General features: G+C 47.1%; 1 protein-coding gene across 5 annotated transcripts in view; it reads left to right on the forward strand.

Annotated features, from left to right (window-relative positions):
* The first annotated feature begins 559 nt into the window (after positions 1-559).
* Positions 560-19,508, forward strand: part of TMEM184B (transmembrane protein 184B) — a 32,214-nt gene continuing 13,265 nt past the window's right edge. Inside the window, exons 1-3 of one of the 5 annotated variants that reach the window (XM_068942167.1) lie at positions 560-747; positions 15,294-15,554; positions 18,086-18,251. In XM_068942167.1, the coding sequence (XP_068798268.1) occupies positions 15,354-15,554; positions 18,086-18,251 (367 nt within the window). In that variant the 5' untranslated portion in view covers positions 560-747; positions 15,294-15,353. Of the gene's footprint in view, positions 748-5,588; positions 5,862-7,186; positions 7,402-15,293; positions 15,555-18,085; positions 18,252-19,508 lie in introns of those variants that run through there. The other 4 variants (XM_068942178.1, XM_068942140.1, XM_068942147.1 and 1 more) reach the window with 4 other exon arrangements.

Below are 19,508 nucleotides of genomic sequence, written 5' to 3' on the forward strand. Positions count from 1 at the left end.
GAAGCGGTTTGGTCTCTTGGGCCTTAAAAAAAATAAAATCCCCAAGGTAACTCAAAAGCGTTGTGTCAAAGAGGCCTCCTGCGTGGGAGCAAGGTGCTGGTCCCACTCCCGTCCCCCACGGCTGCGGCAGAGGAGGGGCGGTAGGGGTGGGGGTGGGATGTGAGCAGCCGCTTCCCCACGCGCGGGTGGGATGAAACCTTTGGAGCCGCCACGCCAGCAGGCCCTGGCGTGACGCTGCTCTTAGTCACAGAGACACCTCATCCTTTTCTGGAGTCCAGCCAAGCCATGGCTCTGCGACCTTTACTTGCTCAATGCAAGGCCCCGTGGGCAGGTGGGTTGCCGGCCCGTGGGACGCGGACGCGCGTGGGGGGCAGCCGCCCTCCTTCCCCCCCCCGCCCCGCGGTGGCCCTCGTTGGGGGGGGGGGGGGGGGAAAGCGCCGCGCGGCGCCTTTAAGAGACCGCCGGTTACGTCACCCCACTCCCGCCGCCCCGCCCCTCCGCGAGGCGGGGGCGGGGCGAGGGCGGCGCAGGCGCGCGGCAGCGGCGGGGGCAGGGCGGGCTGGGGGCGCGGCGTCGCCATGGGCTCCTGAGGGCCGCGCGCGCCGCCCGCCCCAGCGCCGGTCCCTGCAGGGCCCGCCGGGCCGGGCTGGGTCGGGCTGGGCTGGGCCGGGCCGGGTCGGGTCTTGTCCTGCCCCGCCCCGCCCCGTCCCGTCCCGTCCCGTCCCGCCCGCGGGGAGGCTGCGGGAGGTAAGACGTGGCGGCGGGAGCAGGGTGGCCGCGGGGCCGGGTGGGGGAGGGCTCAGGCTGGGCGCTGGGGTGCCTGCTCGCTTCCCCCCCAGCCCTGGTGAGGCCCCCAGCGCCCCATAGCGTGGCCCCCCACAACGACCGGCCCCCCACAACGACCCAGCCCCACATATCCTAGCCGCTAAGGCCCCCCCTCCCCCTCATAAGGCCCCCCTGCCCACACACCCATCTCCCCTAGTAAGGCGCCTCCCCCCCCCCACACATCCCCCCCTCGGTAAGGCCCTTGCAACCCGCTCCCCTGCACACATATTCCCCCCCTCCCCCCCCCCCCGTAAGGCCTCACTGCACACATTTCCCCCGGTAAGAGCCCCCCCAACTCCCTTGATAAGGCCACACACATCTCCCCCCACGTGCACACGCGTTCCCCCAGTAAGGCCCCCCCCCCCCCAGCTCCCTTGATAAGGCCCCCTGCAGTCACCACATCTCCCTCCACACACACGCATTCCCCTGGTAAGCTCCCCCACCTCACCTCCCACATTGCCCTTGATAAGGCTCCCACAACCCTCTGCATTCCCCCGGTGTGCCCCCCCCCCCCCACGACATTTCCCCTAGTTTGTCCCCTGCAGTCACCCCTACCAAATACACCTTCCCTCAGTGCGCCCCCGCCAACGCACACAAACACACGCTCCTTCCCCCAATGGTGGCCCCCACCACCCCAGGCATGCTGTGCTGCACCGCACAGTGCTGCACAGCAGTCGCTCACTTGCGGGTAGCAGGCTGAGCTGTGCCCTGTTGTGCCCGTCGGCAGTATTAGTTGTGTGTGGTTTTGTGCAAAGGTGGGTTTGGGCCTGGGCCCGGGCTGGGCTGGGGACACAGCTGGTGAGGAGAGCGCAGCGTGGCTCAGCATGGTGGTGGGCACAGAGCACTGCGTGCGCCTTGCCTTCCCTGGCTCAGGCTGCATGCTCTGCCCAGGGGCTGCTGGGCAGCGTGTGTATGTGCTCGTGTGGTGGTATGTAAGGAAAATACTACTAAGCCTGAGCGCTTCCTTACTGCAGGTGAGTTACGATCAGTCTTGTTTGGATGCTCACAGTGGTTTGAGGTTTCAGTTGCTCTGTGAGGGAAAATTCAGTCTTGGTGACTGCAACACGTAGTGGAAGGAGGAATTAGGAATAATGCATATGTTGCTGGGTTTTATGAATTGTAATCCAGGAAAGGGAGCTAAGTGATTTCAGGGACAGCTCTGTGAAAGCTTCTTGGAACACAGTGAAGCTGTCAAAAGAGTGGGAGGAGGAGAAGTGGGAAATCTAGAGGAAATACTGAAGATGGAACCTCCTTGTGCAAAGTCTGAAAATGTTCTCGCCATATAAAGGTCTTGAACAGGACTAATTGTTGAAGCCATAGACTAACTTCCCCAGAGGGAAGACCGTTTACCTCAGCTGAACGAGAAAATAAAAGGTATGCAATCAAGAGAGAGAGAGGGGGTTAACAGGAAGAATAGGCAATAAATAAACATTTCTATCTTATAACAAAAAGAGAGCAATCTGTGAAATTGTAATAAAGCATACATCCTGATAACGGGCTTGGCTTGTTTTAACACAGAATTTCACTGTTCCACAGAATTTGTGTTGCTAGAAATTACCCTTAAGTCCAAGTGCTTAGCAGTTTCTGTAACAGGCATCAGAGATGCCTGTAGGAAGGTTCATGTTATTCAGATTTGTTATGCTAAAGGCTTGTACTTGTGCAGTAGTTTTGGAAAAAAAACCAAAAAACTCCCACTTTTAGAATGTGGGCTAAGTACTAAACAATATGGTTTTAGAGAGAAGTTTTTGCATGGTCAAGATATTGCACAGTGGCCTACTTCAGGCTTTTTTGCCCCGTTGTCCACAAGAAAACGGGGTGCATGTCTGCTCTGGTCTAGTGGGGCAGTTTCTAAGTACTTAATACCATCATTGTGGTTGTGCTGTAAATCTTAAGGGGAGTGTATGCAGCAGGTGGCTATCTCTACATCCGAAGCAGAAGTCATTTGGTCTTGCTGTAAAAGATGGAGAAAGCACTGCTACCGAATTCAGCATTTCTAATCAGTTTGGTGGTGTGGGAAGATGTTGCTCTTTGTATTCTGCTCCGGTCCCTAAGGTCAGTTCAGGGTGCTGAACAGGTTATGTTTAGGAAATGTGGGGCAAGGGGAAGAAAGCACTTCAGTCACCCAGGTGTCTTTTGAATATTTGGATTTGTCGGTCTCTTTGGGACGTGTAAAAGGTGGAAGGGGAAGGTTCGTGGTTTGGCATAATAAAAGCATTCTGAGATGATTCGCTTCTAAAGATTTGATAGAATCCTGCTAGAAAACTGCCTTATTCTCTGTCAGCTTGCTCGCCTGTTAACTGGTAGCAGGCTGGGGGATGGACTTTTGGGGTGTGCAGTTTTGCGATTAGGACTTCCTTTCTTCTCATTGAATAGAGGAAGTTTTTTTTTTTTTGTTCCCCCCAGAATCATATTTAAAATCACTCTCAAAACATTCTTTTTGCCAAATGTCAGTCCCTTTCCATACCCAATTTTACTGCTAAAAGTTGACTAAAACTTTTAGTAATCATATTAAGACAACAGTCCTTTAAATTCTGTGTGATGGATCTTACCCTTCACCCCGCCTCCCTCCTGTTCTGGGGCTGTGTTTAATTGGCTTATGTTTGCAATGATGGAGATAGGCTTTTGCCTCCTCCTCCTCCTAGCAGAAGTGTCTGCTTCAGTTTCTGGCAGCTCAGATGATATATTTGAACTCTTCCAGCAATGGCTGATAGGAGCAGAAAATTGTTTGAGAGCTTTTTATTGTTTGGCCCTGGCTGCTTCGAGACCCCAGTGTTACACCGTACAAAGAGTTGAAGTAAAATGTTAAGTTGAAAATCAGATTTGTCAGTTCTGAAGGCAGCTGCTGTGGCTACTTTTCGCATGCTTTTCAGACAACTACGCTGATGACAAAGCGCTGGTGAATCGACAGGTTGGGCTGTCTCCAGAATGAAGATTGTAGCACTGCCTCAGAGAGAAATTGCACTTAACCTCTGTGCTACAGAGGTTTGTTAGTGCACGACTGCTGCTAGCTATCCTTGTAAAAAGCTGCTGCATATTGAATATCCAGGGCTAGGGCCAGAAGCTTTTCTGCCTTTTAGAGCTTGTAATGCATTACACTTTCTGAGTTCCTGGAAAATTCGGGTGTTTGAGAGAGCAGTGTTCTGTTTTGCTTGTGCATGCTGATTTGCCCACCTGTTTGTTTGAAGTGGTGTGTGTACTGTTCAGACTGCTTCCCAAACTCTTTGGGGTTTGCTTGCTTGTGGTAGAAAAGCAGCTTCCTGCCAAGGTGTTAAACCACACCTAAACACTCAGGTCTCTGACTTGAAACTGTGGTAAGATAGATTAAAATGTTCAGCTAAAGTAATGGGGCTTCCCGTCCAAACGTTATCATATTTTACCCTTTGCAAAAGCATTTTTTTTCTTGTGGACTACTTTTGGGATATATATTTTCAGAGCAGCAATCCCCTGGGAAGGTTTTGGAGGTGAAATTCTGCCAGCTAAAGCAGTCAGCTACCGCTGCCCCCTGGGAGTCTCGCCTCAGAGTGCCTTCCTTTCCTAGGAAGAGGCAGGAGACTGGCGTACAGGTTCTTTGTAGTAGTCTTTAAAATAATCAGCTCGGTGTCCACTGGGTTTTTGTTTGTTGCGGTACAAGTAAAATGGCGGGGAAGGCAACAGAGCAAACTGTGCCCGGGGACAATGCCGCGTATAGGCAAGCTGCCCAAGAACCTTGCTGTAGCTGGGTGTGACATTGGCCTTTATAGCCCCTGAGGGGCGTAATTTACAGGAGACTTGAAGAGGGAAATAACTGCGGTGCTCTACCCGCAGCAGAGTGTCCTTTAACCTGTACAGTGCCTGGATATTTGTCTCCCCACCCTTTCAAGTCTTTGGATATTGCTTTTATTGTTTTATAGTCACAGTGCCTGGGAATCTAATGATACTGAAAGGATCAGCCAATTGAGGGTGCTGTATCATAGGGAGTCACCAGGAGCACAGAGAGATGGTGTCAATGTCTCAGCTTTTTGTTTTCAAGCTAAAGCTGTTCCTCTGCCTGGATGTGTTGTACACCTGGCCTCTGATCAAACCTGTGGCAAAGGGGCGGGGAGAAAAGGTCTCTGTGGTTCAGCAAAGAAAATGACTGCAGGATGCTATCTAGTGCAGCAGTGAAGCTTTGAAAAGGGGATGAGATGAAATAATATCCTCAGAGCTGACTTTGCCTGCCCTTTCTTCCCTCCCAAGGTCTTAAAAACATGACATTGATGCTATTGGAGGTTGCTGAGTTGATTGCTTGGGAGCCTGCAGTTGTTCCTCTCCAGCACAGATAGAGCTCAAGCAGCAGCAATGTAAGCAGCTGCTCCTCTGTCTAGGTTACTTGAAAGGAACCTGGACAAACCAGTCACATAATGAGATTAGAAGAGAGTATATTTCTCTTTGTGGCTCACCACATCTTGCCTACCTGTTTGTGCCAGTTTTGCTAGGAGAGGGTGTTCGATGGTGGTTGAAACTATTTGCAGCTTATTGCCCTATGGGGGCTTGGAGTGACCTCTTTCCCTCTCCAGGCTCTCCTGACTGCAAGGCTTTCAGACAGGCTTTCCCCTGTCCCAGTGTCTTCAGTAGCCTTCAGAAGAGGAGACTGCATAAGGTTTTTCCCAGTGATGTCGTCTACAGTTGCTGTGCTGTAGCCAGCAAGGGTGAGAGTGGTTTCCTTCTCCCAGAGTCGCTTTCTGCCTCCGAGGTTTCAGAGGTAACCTTTATGTAAAGGAAGTGCTGTGCCTGGGTTCACTCTTTAACTAGCAAAAGCGTAATGCTGATGCATCTGAGGCTTGGCGTTTTTTTGTGGGAAGGAACTCTTCCCCTTCCAGGAGTCCAGTACTACAAAGCTCCTAATTCTGCTTCTAGAAGCCTGCATCTGTTAGATCTTTATTTTTCCTGCTGGCGTAACCAGGGACAAGAACAGTATTGGAGGAGGCAGTATTGAACAGGACTAATGAAATTAGGACCCAGTGATTTGGGGAATTAACAAGAGGATGCATGTGTCTTATGTCCTGAGCACAAAACAGGTCAGATATTACTTTAGCAATAACAGAATGGTTTCATGGTGAGTAATAGCTTTTTAGGCTTTGGGTGCTATGTTGCGAATCACTGTTTTTGCTTCTGTGGCGCTTATCCCTGCTGTATATTTGCATCAGAGAATCATTGCTGGGGAAGTCAGATGTGCCGTCTCCCTCGTATGTATCACTGCACGTTTGCCTAGGCTTGTGATGTCTGGCTTCTTCTGACATGTTTGCTTGCTAAATTTATATTTTGGATCTGATCTGATAGAGTCTGCGTGGTGTTGGGTGGAAACGTATGCTCCAATATGAAAAGAACCCAGTGACTGACTTCATGTGTGACCACCACAATCCAATGCCTTTCGATCTTGCTACATGCTTTGACTTCTGCTGCTTCTTAGAGTAACTTTATACCCGTGACAGCTTTTAAACTTTTGTCTCCTCTGTCTCTGCCCTCAGAAATAGGGAAGGATAAATGCGAGTGGTGATGGAATAAGTTCTGCCTTGACTTTGTTCCTGAGAATTTGGAAAGTTAAATACAAACTTCCTCTGTCATGCCTGACACAAGCGTTTACAAGACGCGGCCGCCTTCTTGTTGTCCCTTTCTCCTCTGCCCCTTGCAGAACGTCTTGGTAGCCTTCCTGTGTTTCTCCCCTGGGAGCAGAGGGCTCGCCTGGTTCGTGTGGGGAGGGGCTGCTGGGAATACGGGAAAGGGACACAGTGCATGGCCCAAGTGTGTTTGATCCTCTTCTCAAAGGAGAGGTTGGAAGGCTGGGGGGCATTCCTTCTCCTCTCCTCTCTCCCTTTTCTCTTTTTTTCCTGTCCCCTTCCAAAAAAGGGACTGGATGCTGGATGTTGACCTATTACAATGTGGGTCAGTCCACCAAAAAGAAAAAAGAGGTGGAGGATAGGAGGAGGAGGGCTATGTGAGTACAAAGAGACAACAGAAATTAATAGAGCAGAAAACAACTCTGGAAAGAGGAGTGCACGGCTCAGGGTAAAAGGGTTTTATTGTTGATCATGAGTTTTTAAAAGGATGTGGAAAACATCTCTCTTTTACTATGACTCTGTGTGTTGATTAGCAACAGGGGTGAGGAGAAGTCTGCTACAGGAGTTGGAAGTAGATAAGATTTTTGTGGTATTCTCAGAGTTTAATTTCCTTGAAATGAGAACAGAAGTTGAATGGCCTTGTTGAAGGTTAAATTGTTTGTGTGGACAGTACGCTGTTATGTGTGCGTAGGCGTCAGATCATCACTTGAATGTGGCTTAGTGGGTGTGTGCTTTTACCTGCGGTTTGGTCCTAGAAGCCTTACTCCTCTACATTTCCTCTTCTGAGCGAATAGTCTTCCTGCTCCTCTCATGCTCAAGTCATTGTTTTTATGTCCCAGTGATATTTTTCTCCTGTTTTACCGTGTGTGCTGACAGCTGTTTGGGAAATGTTAACTGGATGAAACCTCTTCAGTATTCAGACTATTTGCTCCTCTGGAGAAATAACATTGTGAAGAACTGCGTTTGGGTCTGAATTTGCTGTGCAGAGAGAAATTATGCAGTAAGTTGATATGAAGTGCAGTGGCTCCAGACAGCTGCTGTTCAGTTGCTTCATGTTTGTGTAAATCTTGTAGTTAAGTGCCCTTCTTCTAGCTGAGCGCAGTATTGCTCACATGTAAATACGCTCACTCATGTTGGTCTTCCATATGGGTGAATGTGTATGACATGTGTGATGTGGGGTGACTTTCACTGACTTGAGGTTAGAAAGGCTTTATCTGTTATGGATTGCAAAAGGTAAATGAGTTGCACTAATGAAAGTTGGGTGCCAGGTCATCCACTTAGCTCACAGATTGTTTTGGATATGTTTTTTTGGAGAGCTTAAAATACACTTTTGGGACCTTTTTATATTGCACAGCTAACTAAACTAGATGCCACCCCTGAGACCAAAGGCAATTTAAGAAGTAATAAATTTAAAAGCATTTGATTTTCTTGTATTGTTATCACTGATTTGAGCTGCACCAATGGCTCTCTTGCACTGTGGCATCCTGTTGTTATTTTGTCCTGACTCTCTTCATCCTTCCTTCCTACCTTTTTCTCGGATCAACTGGTTATGCTGTGTCTTTGGGGGGTTAAAAGAGCTTAAATCAATTATGAATTTGCACTGTATCTAGCACGATGGAGGGAGCTGACCCAGTTGGCAGTTTGAGGCGTTCTTATATTAAAACAGCAGTCTAAAATAAACCTCGAATCATTTTGTATTGTGTGTTTTTGTACTCCTTACAAGTTTAGGAGACATTCTGAAAATCATAAAACTCCTGTTTTCACTAATATGAAGCTCTTGCTTGTATCGTAATAGATGTTGAAGATTCAAACTGTTAATCATCCACCACATACCACTTCCGCATCGGTCCTTTTCAGTTTAGGACCAAGGTGATTTTGTGGAGAAATTCTTGGAGAGAGAAGAAAACTAAGAGGGGAGTGGAAAATGGTTTTGTGGTGTCTTAACTGAAACAAAGTTAAGCATGATGGAGATTTGAAACCAAGTGTGGAGTAGGCCCTAAGGAGGGGAAGTTTCTTGCCGCATAGCTTTCCACGAGAACTATATTGCCAGGTTGCGTGTACTTTCTTAGATCGTATCTTGTACAACAGAAGAGGCTTAGCTGCTAAGACTCTTTCACAGGATAGCTTTGTGTATCGTTCTTTGCTCTCTCAGCAGTTTAGAAATGAAATACTTTAGCCTCAGAGGAGATGATCTATTTTAAAAACACAGATCGCATTTGCAGATGGCAGAGAACTGTTTCAGAATTGTGTCAGTCACTGTTCCTTCCTCCTGACATCAAGGCAGAGTTAGCGCTCTGTCGTGAACAGCATGCAACTGCCTTGTAACAGAGTGAGGCTTCCTCGGAGCAGGCAGCCCACTCCTTTCTTACTGGCGTGGGGATATGACTAGGCTGTGCGATCAAATACGTGCCTCTGACTTCAGGAGTACCCCTAGGGATTGAAGGACCAAGCTTGAACGCTCCTTCCCTCCTCTAACGCTGCTTTTATGGCACCAGGAATGAGTATTATGTGTTTATGCTTGTTTATCTTAATGTAAAAATAACTTCTCCTCAGTGGTAACGTTTTCCATGCGTTCACACAGGCCAGAAATGAAGTTTCTCTTTTTGTTTTTGCTCATGTAGAATCCCTTCTGTTTACAGTTCTGAATGTATTTTTGGTGGAAGAAGCGGCCATGTTAATGTCGGAGACAGAAGGCCACTGTTTGCAAAAGATACGGGAATGACAGTCAGCTCCTGTTAGAGAATTACTGCACTGGTGTTTTCCTGTGATGTCGGCATGTCCCAGTTAGCTCCGCACTGGTATGATGTCTGTAACGGAACTGATCCCTGTGCAGGTAGCTACCCCTTCCCTGTCAAGGATCTCAGTGACAGTGTTATGCATCACTAGGTTTTTGTCAGGATAGCTGTCTTGATATAAATAGCACGTGCCTTTTTTTTTTCCCCCCCTCCTCCTTGCATTTAAAGCAGAGCCTAATACTCCTAAAGTGCATTCAGAAGATCCGTTAGATAATTTTAAGCTGGTACTAGGTTGATGTTTAAGCTAATGCCCTAGCAGCAGTACAATGTCTTGTCTTGCTCTAACGTGTATCCCTTGTAATGGTGTCTAGGCAGGAACGCCTTTACAACTTGTTGGAGGTGCGGGGGTCATCCCTGCCTTCTGCATTTAGAGTTGCCAGGTATATATCCCTAACGCAGACCTAAGCACTGTCTGAAATTTGTATAACCCACGAAGAGGAATTGTAACAGCTGATCCGAGTTTGCTGCAACCATGCTGAAGTACACCTAGGTCTGCGTCCGCAAGCCCGGTTTATTAACGTGGGTGTGCTTTTTTGTGTCTGCGTTCCGTTTCTAAAGCTTAGTGCCTGTGCGCTGGCTATGTACTCCCCGGTCCTGTTTGTGACATGCTATGTTGCAGGTTACCTCCGGGGGGAGCAAGGTAGTAAGTTGGAGATGGGAACGTTAGGAGTGAAATTTGGAAGTGTTGAAATGCTGGGAGACTGCAAGAGCTGGGCCTGTTCAGCCTGGAGAAGAGAAGATTGAGAGGCGATCTCATCAACGTGTACAAGTATCTGAAGGGGGAGTGTCAAGAGGATGAGGCCAGCCTCTTCTCCGTGGTGCCCAGCGACAGGACAAGAGGCAACGGGCAGAAACTGAACCACAGGAAGTTCCATCTGAACCTGAGGAAAAACTTCTTTCCTGGGAGGGTGACAGAGCCCTGGAACAGGTTGCCCAGAGAGGTAGTGGAGTCTCCTTCGCTGGAGATATTCAAAACCCACCTGAATGTGATCCTGGGCAATATGTTCTAGAGGACCCTGCTTGAGCAGGGAGGTTGGACTAGATCATCTCCAGAGGTCCCTTCCAACCTAAACGATTCTGTGATTCTGTGATTTCCTTTGAGACGTTTAGGAGAGCGTTCCAGAGAGCGAGAAGAAGTGCGCATGTAACTTTACTCTCCCTTGAAATGGAAGCAGTGAGGTAGAGGTGAAAGAGATGGACAGAGAAAATGGGATATGACCAGAAGAGTAAGGAGCTCTGCATTAAATTAGTTTATTTTGCATTGCATTAGTAATTTAGATTTCTAAATACCCCTAATTTGCCTTATTGTAATGTGAAATGCCTTCTTCATGGATTGGTATCCCACAGTAGTGGGAATTGTACAGGCAGGGAACAAAAAGATGATTGTCCCAAAGAGCTTAAAATGTGCAAGAAACAAGAGGTAAACATAGACGTCTGGGAGGAGTACATGCTAAGAGAGAGTACAGCCAGCAGCCTAACCGTTGGTAAGCTGTTGCGTAGCTGTAGTAGCAAAGGTGAGGAAAGGAAGATTCAGAGGAGGGCAGGAGATAACTTTTTGGATGTGGGTAAGGAGCTTTTCCCTGGATATGAGAGGAGGTAGGAAGGTATGTATTAGGGGCACTGGCCTGGTGTGATGGAGGTAGGTGGCCAGCTTCTCTTCAGTGCGTGAGTTGGTTAGGAGACCGTAGGTCATAAGGAGTCCTGAAAATGACAAACAGAAATCCCCCACATCTGCTGCATCACGTATGAGGGAAGCTGCTTACACCAGGCTATTCAATTTGTAGCCTCTCAAAGCAGCATGTTTGCTGTTACTTATTCGCAGGCACCACATTTTCTGGGAGCCTGTTTCTGATGGTGTGCTGGACTTGAGTCCCATTGTACAATGGGGAAGATGCATTTGGGAAACGTGGTCTATAAAGAGAGTTACCAAAGCCTATGTTCATGATGCTCTCTTTTTCCAAAGGAAAAAAGGGAGCCAACAGAGTCTGAGCTGGTCATAGTGAATAAGCTGAAATCCACTCGCTCAGTTAAGGCTCCACTGATCTATGCTATTATTTATTTCTTAATAGAAGTAAATATTTAAATAATTATTTCTCTAATATATTTATATTTAAATATTTATTTCTTAATGTATATACAGTGTAGACTTCTTGTTACAACTTCAGATTCTTGCATACAGTAGTCCCTCGTAATAATTTTGTGCACTGCTTGCACTCCTGTCATTTTACTAATGGTGTACGTGGCTTGGGAAATTAGAAGGGATAATTGGTCTGGAAGGTATATGTTAATTTTGAAGAATCGGGAGTACAGTATTCCTTCATGCTTCACTATGAAGGAGAATGAGCTGCAAGTTGATGCTTGCGACTGATAAATGAACTGTATGTTTTGGTGGCCTGTATATTTCTTAGTGTTTTACTGTTACTTAATTTATCATCAGTTTTGTTGGCGCATATTTGTTCCATGCTTTTCATGCAGTCTTTTCTTGACTATTCTGATGTGAAGAGCAGATATTCTCAAACTGGGGACCGGACTGCTCAGACTGTCTTTGTGTGGAAAGTAGCAAGATGGGAGGGTTGCGTGGAAAACCTGTGAAACCCCTGCTCTGACCATGGCTGCACTTTCACACAAGCTTTTCATGCAGGTGGCATTTTCAGAAGAAGCAATCCTGTTCTCCTGTAATCCCAGATCCCCCTCTCTCGAGAGAGATGGGATTGCAGAGTGAATTTGGCTGAAAACTAAACTGAATGTCTCTTCCTTGCTTCCCTCCCCTATTCTTAACCTTTATCCTTCCTAGCTCTGATTCACTCACTGCATGACGCTGCAGACCCTACACCGGCAGAAGGGGAGATTGTTCGGTGGTGAGGCCAAGTGACTAGGTGCGGGAGGGAAGGAAGATACCTGCCCCACCCTATGATACTTTGGCTGAGTGTTCATGCCTTTTGTCTCCCCAGCCTATGTTTCTGTCTGTCCTCCCCTACTCCCACCCCCCAACAAAAAACATTGTCTGCTCTCTAGTAGCAATGTGAGGACTGTAACCCTTACTTTGACCCAACAGGGAGGAGGGGAGCGAGCCTAAAGGCTGGGATATGTTCCATGCAGCCATCTCCTCGTCCCTTCAGCCTTTCCTGGGCCGTGCTGGGCTGGCTCAGGGTGGATGAGCTTGGTGGCTGCACTAGCAGCATGGGCAGGAGGAGGAGAGTCGCTGGAGGAGACCCTGGGGACACCTGGATTAGAAGCACACTGAGGGGGGCTTTGATGAGGGCACTGAAAGCTGGCTAGCCAGTAAGAGGTGCAGAGGGCGGTTAGACTGGATAGCTTAGGGCCAGCTTTGCCAGAGCGAGAGGTTACTGTGAAAGAAGCAGGTGGTGTAGTTGTTCTGGTGAGGAGTGAGGAGCAGAAAGTGGTAGTGCAGGGGCAACCCTGAGGAATATGGGATGCTCACGGGTGAGGTGAGTTGGGGTGATGGGAGACAAGACGACCCCCAGTCAAGAAAGGTTGAATATCTTGGTTCAGAACACAGTGCTGGAAAGAGTTATTAGTTTCAATGACTGTGAATTAAAGGGGATTAGCTGTGAAATGATACATAATCATTTAATTAAAGACAGTTCATGTATAATCACAAGGGGGCAGTATTAAGGTTATGTATACAGCTTGAACTTGTAAATGTCCTTGCTTCTGAATGCTTAACCCTTACCAAATCAAAATGCTTGTGGATTGTTTTTTGCTGTTTCAGTTTCTTCTAAAAGTGAGGGGTGCAGAAAAAAACAGAAGGTTTCACTTTCAGATCATCAATTCTGCTGACGTTATCAATGTTGCATTTGGGTCTGTGCTACTGGTACAGTTTGATTAGCTGGAGAGCAGAGCTCCAGGTCCCGTCCTTCCTGTTACTGGCTGTTGAGATCTGTTCCCCTGTAAACTAAGAAAGGGCTTAGCAGCTTCCTTTCCTGCATAGTTCCCAAAGTGCACTGGGATGTGCATTATCGCAGTTGGCTGGACTTTATTTAGAGCTAGGTTAACCACAGGTGCATCTGCTCTGATTTCATTTTAGATGTGCCCTTTCTGAGCTTAGTGGAAGCACTGTCAGCACTGTGTGTGAGCGTTCAGTCACTTCGGAACTCGCTTGGATAAAAATCCTTTTCTTCCTCAAAATGGCAAAAGTCTCTCACTGCCTTGTGGCATCTTCATCCAGCCTTCATCTCTCCAAACTTCTGTAGACATTACAGTATAGATGGCATCTAGGCTGTGCATGTGTGCTTTGAAACTCAAGACATAGTGGTTATATTTCCTTCACCAATCAGGACTGGAAAGGAATTGCCCTTCAGTACACTAGAAAACCTGTAACTCTCAGCAGGAATATTTTGGAAAGTGAGTGACTGGAAAGAAAAGGGGAAAAAAAGCTAAGTTTTACAATTATTTTTTAAATTAGTCCATAGCACTTGTGCAGCTCCCTCTGTGGTAAGAGAATATCTGCTTAAACAAACTCAGTTATTTCCCAGGACTTGCATTTGTTCTCCTTCCCTGTGGAAGAAAGGAGAAATGAGATGGAACGTGTCATAAGGAACATCAGGGTGCTGCCTGCCACTGGTGCAAGCGTGTGGTTTGGAACAGGGTGTACTGGAGAGAACATTTGCACACTTTACCTTAGCATGCACGTGGAAATGATTTGCTCCTGGTCTTTTGGTTTTACTAGGTGGCTCCTTCTCGTTTTGTGCTCTGACTTCAGGTGAAGCAAGGCTGGGACAGTTCATCTGCAGATTGACGTTCTGTTTCATGTTCTGCCATGACCTGGCAATAAATGACAGGTGTCCTTCCCTGCTGCAGTTATAAATTGAGGGTGATGGTTTGTTGGCCTTTGTAAAGCCCTTTCCATCTAGCGATCTAAAAGGTCTGTGTAAGAACTATGTATTGAGCTTTTACAAAAAGGATATGCCAGAAACTGAGGAGTTTATCAGAAAGGAGCAATATTATGCTGGTCCTCTTGATAGCTGTGTCTTTAGTGTGACCTCCTCAGAAGCAGCTCGTCTAGTTGGTAGAACCACTGAGCATCTGCTTGTGATCTTGAATCAAGTGCATCGTCTTCCTCCAATTCAGAGATCGCGTTGGAGCCTCTTTACAACCAAACTGAAAATAATAGTGGCTTTAAATCTTGGACCTTTAAGGTTTAGTTCCATAGCATGAAAATAGCTTTTCATCTAGGTAAGGACCAAGAGTCACTCTGTATTGAAATCTTGTGTATCTTTGTGTTCTGGGTGTGTTTTCATGGGTCAACTACCTTTTAAAAGCCAAACATGTTTGAATTTCATTAAATTCACCTCATGTAGAGAACAATGCTAAGCTAGTAGAATTAATGAGAGGCTGGCTAAGGGTACCATGTCTTGTGGTGTTTGGGGAAAGCATCGCTTTCCTGATCTCCTTTCTGTCATGCAGAGCTTTCAGCACATATGCTTCCAAAGAAAGCTGGGTACAGTTTTCAAAGTGGCACAAGAGGAGAGGGTAGGGATTGCTTGCTGGAGGAGTAAGAGTGCTTTGCTTTCTCCCTTGCTGCGCAATGGCACTTTGTGATGCATGTCTCTTTTGGTGCTGCCCTACTCTGGTCAGTGCTAACAGTGGGTACTTGGCTCTTGAAGGCTGGTGGATGCTTGGCTCCATGCTTGAACAGGATTTCCTGCTGTCTTTCAGATGAAACTGTAATACTAAGACTCTGGCTTTTCAGGACATAGAGGAGTAGCCAGTGCTTTTGTGGAGAGTTGAGTGGTTAGCTCAGGTGTGCTGGCCATCTTCCAGTATGGTTGATTTAGATACTTCCCCTGATCTCTGGTGCATGCAGTATTCTTCTTGTCCTTAAATGCTTCTATTGCAGAAGGATGGTGACAATGGTGGTGTCAATGTTTCATGATCTCACAGAGGCTATGTTATGAGCAGTGAAGAGGTTCCTGAATAGTGTATGATTAGTTGTACCACAGGGTGTGACAGTGGCAGACATATCCAGGTTCTGAACATAAAGCACTTGAACAGTCAGGTGAAAGGCATGTTAATGTTATGCACTTGAGTCCTTTCAGCTGATTTCTATCCCTTTTTGCTTCTCTTCCTTCACCAGGTCTTGGCTTTTGGGTATTTTTTTAGCAATCCCAGGTGGAATCTCACACCAAAAGGCACCATGATAGTGATGACTGACATCACAGCAGCCCCCAGGCTGGGGTCCACTGCCACCACTCCAGCTGTGGCTCCCAACTTCTCCTGGATGCCGGAGGATGGCAGACCCACAGCTGTGGAGCAGCCAATATTCCTCATGACCACCGCTGCTCAGGCCATCTCAGGTTTCTTCGTGTGGACAGCTTTGCTCATCACCTGCCATCAGGTAAAACCATGTAACTGTATTTCCCATCCTCCCCCTTTCCCCACATGGAAGAACATGTATGATACCCTGGCATATTTCTGCCAGACACAGCAGAGTGAGATGGTGGTTTGCAGACTCTGGAGTGGTACCACAACCTCCTCTCTGGGGTCTCAGATATAATCTCTGCTGATCAGAGTGGCAATGTTTCATTGAAGGCCTTTTTCTGTGTGGATTCAAACTAGTTGCTTAGTCTAACTGGAAAGGAAGCAAAATCTTTAAAGCTAGCAGGCGTAAAACATTTGGCCATCTCTTGAGTGTTTGTGGGAAGGTGCTTTATCTCAAGCCATTCTTTCTCAGGTCTTGCTGTATCGTGTTATTTTGTTATTGTGTCAGCTGTTAGCTAAATGATCCTGGTCATCTGTTGTTTGACATACCTCCTTTGATCTTTTGTGCCAGTGGATTCTACAGGCTGAACTCTGCTGCGGAAAGGAGTAGCAGGAAATGTTTTATTTTAATTTTTCTCCCCTCCCCTCTTTCTGGGGCAGGTGTCCTGGGAGCCAGAACAAGTCAAACCCTGCATCCTGTTCTGTGCCTCTCTCTCTCTCTCTCTCTCTCATGCAGTTGTCATGTGAACTGAAAAATACGGTGGAGAAATGCAAGCCCTGTTATTTATCAACCTGTGTTTTGTACCTGTGGATCAATAGATTCCAGAGTGGTGACTAGGACTGAGAAAACTACAACCTTTTGGTGGAGTACAGGGACCAGTGAAGTTCAAAAATGGATTAGTCACTGATGAGTAAGAGTAACACCTGCAGTTATACCGTCTTGGGTAACAATTACAGGTGTCGTCGATCCTCCGGTTTCAGAGCACAAATTGATCACCTACTGTGGATAGGAAGAAATCCTTCCTCCGCAGTATAGCATTGCACAGTTAGGCATTAATGCCCTTCTCTGAAGAAACCAAGGGGGGTCAGTGCCAGAGAGGCAGTGTCGGCTGAAACATGCTGTAGTCCTGTTAAAAGGCAACAGTTCCTGTCTAAAGTGCTCTCCTAGGCACATAGATTGCAGGGCTCATGTGACATCCTAAAAGCAAAACTTGGAGTCATCTGAACTCTGGTGTCAGCTATCCCTGTGCTGGGTGACGTATTGACTGGGATTGTCACAAGGAACAAATATTGTTAAGGTTTGTTAGTTTATTTTGGACCGTTTTCCTCATGAAATGAGGCTTTCGTGAGTCCCTCTTGTGTTAGGGAGAAGAGACAGAAATGTTTTGAGCCCTTTAGTTGATTTTGAACAGACCTGGCCAAGAGGCTGGGAGAGATGAAGAACAGGGACAGCCCCCTCCTTTAGGAGGAAAAAGCGAGATGCTGGTCTAACCAGCATGTGCTTTGTTAGACCCCAGAGAATCTGCACAGCACTCCAAATGCAGGGTGAAGCTTCAAACAGTGCTTCTGCCACTTCAGACATCAAAATCAGTCAGCCATGAGACACATATATAATACACTAGGTGTTATTAATTCCAGCTTTAATTCCAGGCAAAAGCCTTGATTAGGGTGCTCTCAGGAGGCTTTGCCCCTGAAGAATGTGCCCTCTGCTGGCTCAGTGGCCAATGGAGCGTACCTGCAACTCTAGTCAAAGCTGTCACAGCATCATTAGGCCATTACAGGACTGGTGCTCATCTTCAGGATATGCTTGTGGTAAAGAACTTTCCCAGGAGGTAGATATTCTGTTAAAAAGCATCTTAGGTGTGGGATTTAGTAATGGATAACAAACTCTGAATGGTGAGAGTGGGTAGGGTAGGGACATTGTGCTCCTCCCCTCAGCCAGTGACTTAGGGGAATTGGCATATGTGCGCAGACAGCTGGACAAAACACCCTTTGTGGTGCCATGTTTCCTTTGAGCACAGTCCAGTGCATGTGCCTGGTGCTCTCTGGATGGCTGATGCTTCGTGGCTGGGCTGTCACCAATGTGGAGCATGGCTGTTTCTGTTTTTTTAGCAGGCAGAAGCTTTGGCTTCTCAGCTCTTGGAAATATGGAGGATCTCTTCTAGGTTGTTTCAGGTGAAAGTCTAGAAAGTATCTAAAACTGCCTGGGGAGTGTTTACAGTGAACATGCACTTAAGTGCATGCTCCTTCACCATTAAGAGAAAAAGAGCCTGCAGTGTTGAGGATCTTAGGTACTTGAAACAGCATAGCAGAAATTTGGGACTGATGTTAGGAAAAAGAGTATGAACAAGAGAATATGAGGAAGGTGATGATAATGACAGTAAATTAACTACCTGTGAGAAGCTGGGTTAGAAATGCCTGCGCTTCTTTCTCCTCCACTTTCTCCCTCCCTGCAAACTAAGGAATGCTATATGGATGCCATAAGATAACAGTGGGATTTGATGCTTATCACCTTGAGGCTGTTGGAGGCAATCAAGAGATGATTTAGTGAGGCGTTTGTTTTTCCTAGTCCTGTTGACTTTCCAGTCCCTGGAAAGTCCCTGGTTGACTTTCCAGTCTCTGCTCAATATACCACTGATCTTGGTCTTTCTTTTTCATTCCCCTCAGATCTACATGCACCTCCGCTGCTATAGCTGCCCAAATGAACAGCGCTATATTGTTCGAATCCTCTTCATTGTGCCCATTTACGCCTTCGACTCGTGGCTCAGTCTCCTGTTCTTCACCAATGACCAGTACTATGTTTACTTTGGCACAGTCCGGGACTGCTATGAAGGTAAGAAGGGGTCGAACAGAAGATGGAGGAGGTGGGGAGCTCTCTATCATGAGAGAGAGAAATTTTGCTGCTGGTTGGGAACATGGAGCAAGCCTCTCTGTCATCCGCTGAAAGGAAGCGTTGCTGTGTGCCTGTCTGGTTGACTGTGGCTTTCTCAGTGACTGAAAAATGACCCCATCTCTCTTGCTGACCTCTGAGTACGACAGGATATGTCGAGCCTCCACTTCTGTGTTCTCTAGAAACAAAGCTTATGATTTCCTTGGGTCCTTTGCTTCAAGAAGGTATAAAGCCAAAAAATGGGATTCTACCTGCATGTTGAAAGCAAGGTATTGGTTAGCTCCTGGCTCTTGGAACGGCACTTACTTAGCAACCAGATGCTTGCTCTATCCCATGTTTTCCCAGTGCAGTTTATTAGCGAATAATTCTTCTGATCCCATCCTGTGGCCACTTGCGTGATGGCACAGCATAGCATGGCTGCCGTGTGTTAGTGTTGGTGACGTATAGAGTGCTTTGGAATCCTGCAGGATTGAGGATGCCATGTTCAGGATGAGTCCCCGATTGCTTCTTTTGGTCATCTGCCAGAGATGATACCACTAGCGTTTTGTGTGAGAGAAACAGTTACTCTCCAGTAAACACTATTGAAACTTCACTTCTGATCTCATCCAGAAAGGAGCTTTCGACCCGCTCAGCAGGAGAGATTGCACTCTGGCAAACTGAGGACGGTTTCTAACGCATCCTCGTTAAATTGCCTTGTTTGTGCAGTTGTTTTAGTGAGATCTGCATTGCGCAGAGGTGGCCCTAAGTATGTGAACAAGTTAATCTGCTCAAGGGAGCAGCAGGCCCTTCTTCACATCCATGACAATGCTTTGAGATGTAGCAGCAGATGGCAAGTGCGCGCGTGTGATTCAGAAGGCATCTTTGTTTGGGCCTGTTTTTTTTCCCTCCCTCCCCACCCTGCGCGTGTGTGTAGGTCTAGCAAGAAGCCTGCTGCTCTGTGAAACTCATCTCCTAGCAACAGCTATTATCCCTCTGCCTTGCTCAGGGAGTTGCAAACATCAGCACTTCTGCTCTGGAGGCAGCCCACACTCTGAAGTTCACCAGCTTCCTCGGCATGCATGCTGTGCAAAAAGACTACAGGTGGAGGTGAAAGTACCTTTGATTAGCAGATTGGCTCCTTTGCTTTTTCTGGGGATCATGTTGAAACAGCATCTTTGTTCTTTCCTCGCTTACCAGACAACCCGTTCTTTCTTTTTTGGG

This window comes from Struthio camelus, chromosome 1 (assembly GCF_040807025.1).
Source record: "Struthio camelus isolate bStrCam1 chromosome 1, bStrCam1.hap1, whole genome shotgun sequence".
NCBI classification, from domain to species: Eukaryota; Metazoa; Chordata; class Aves; order Struthioniformes; family Struthionidae; genus Struthio; species Struthio camelus.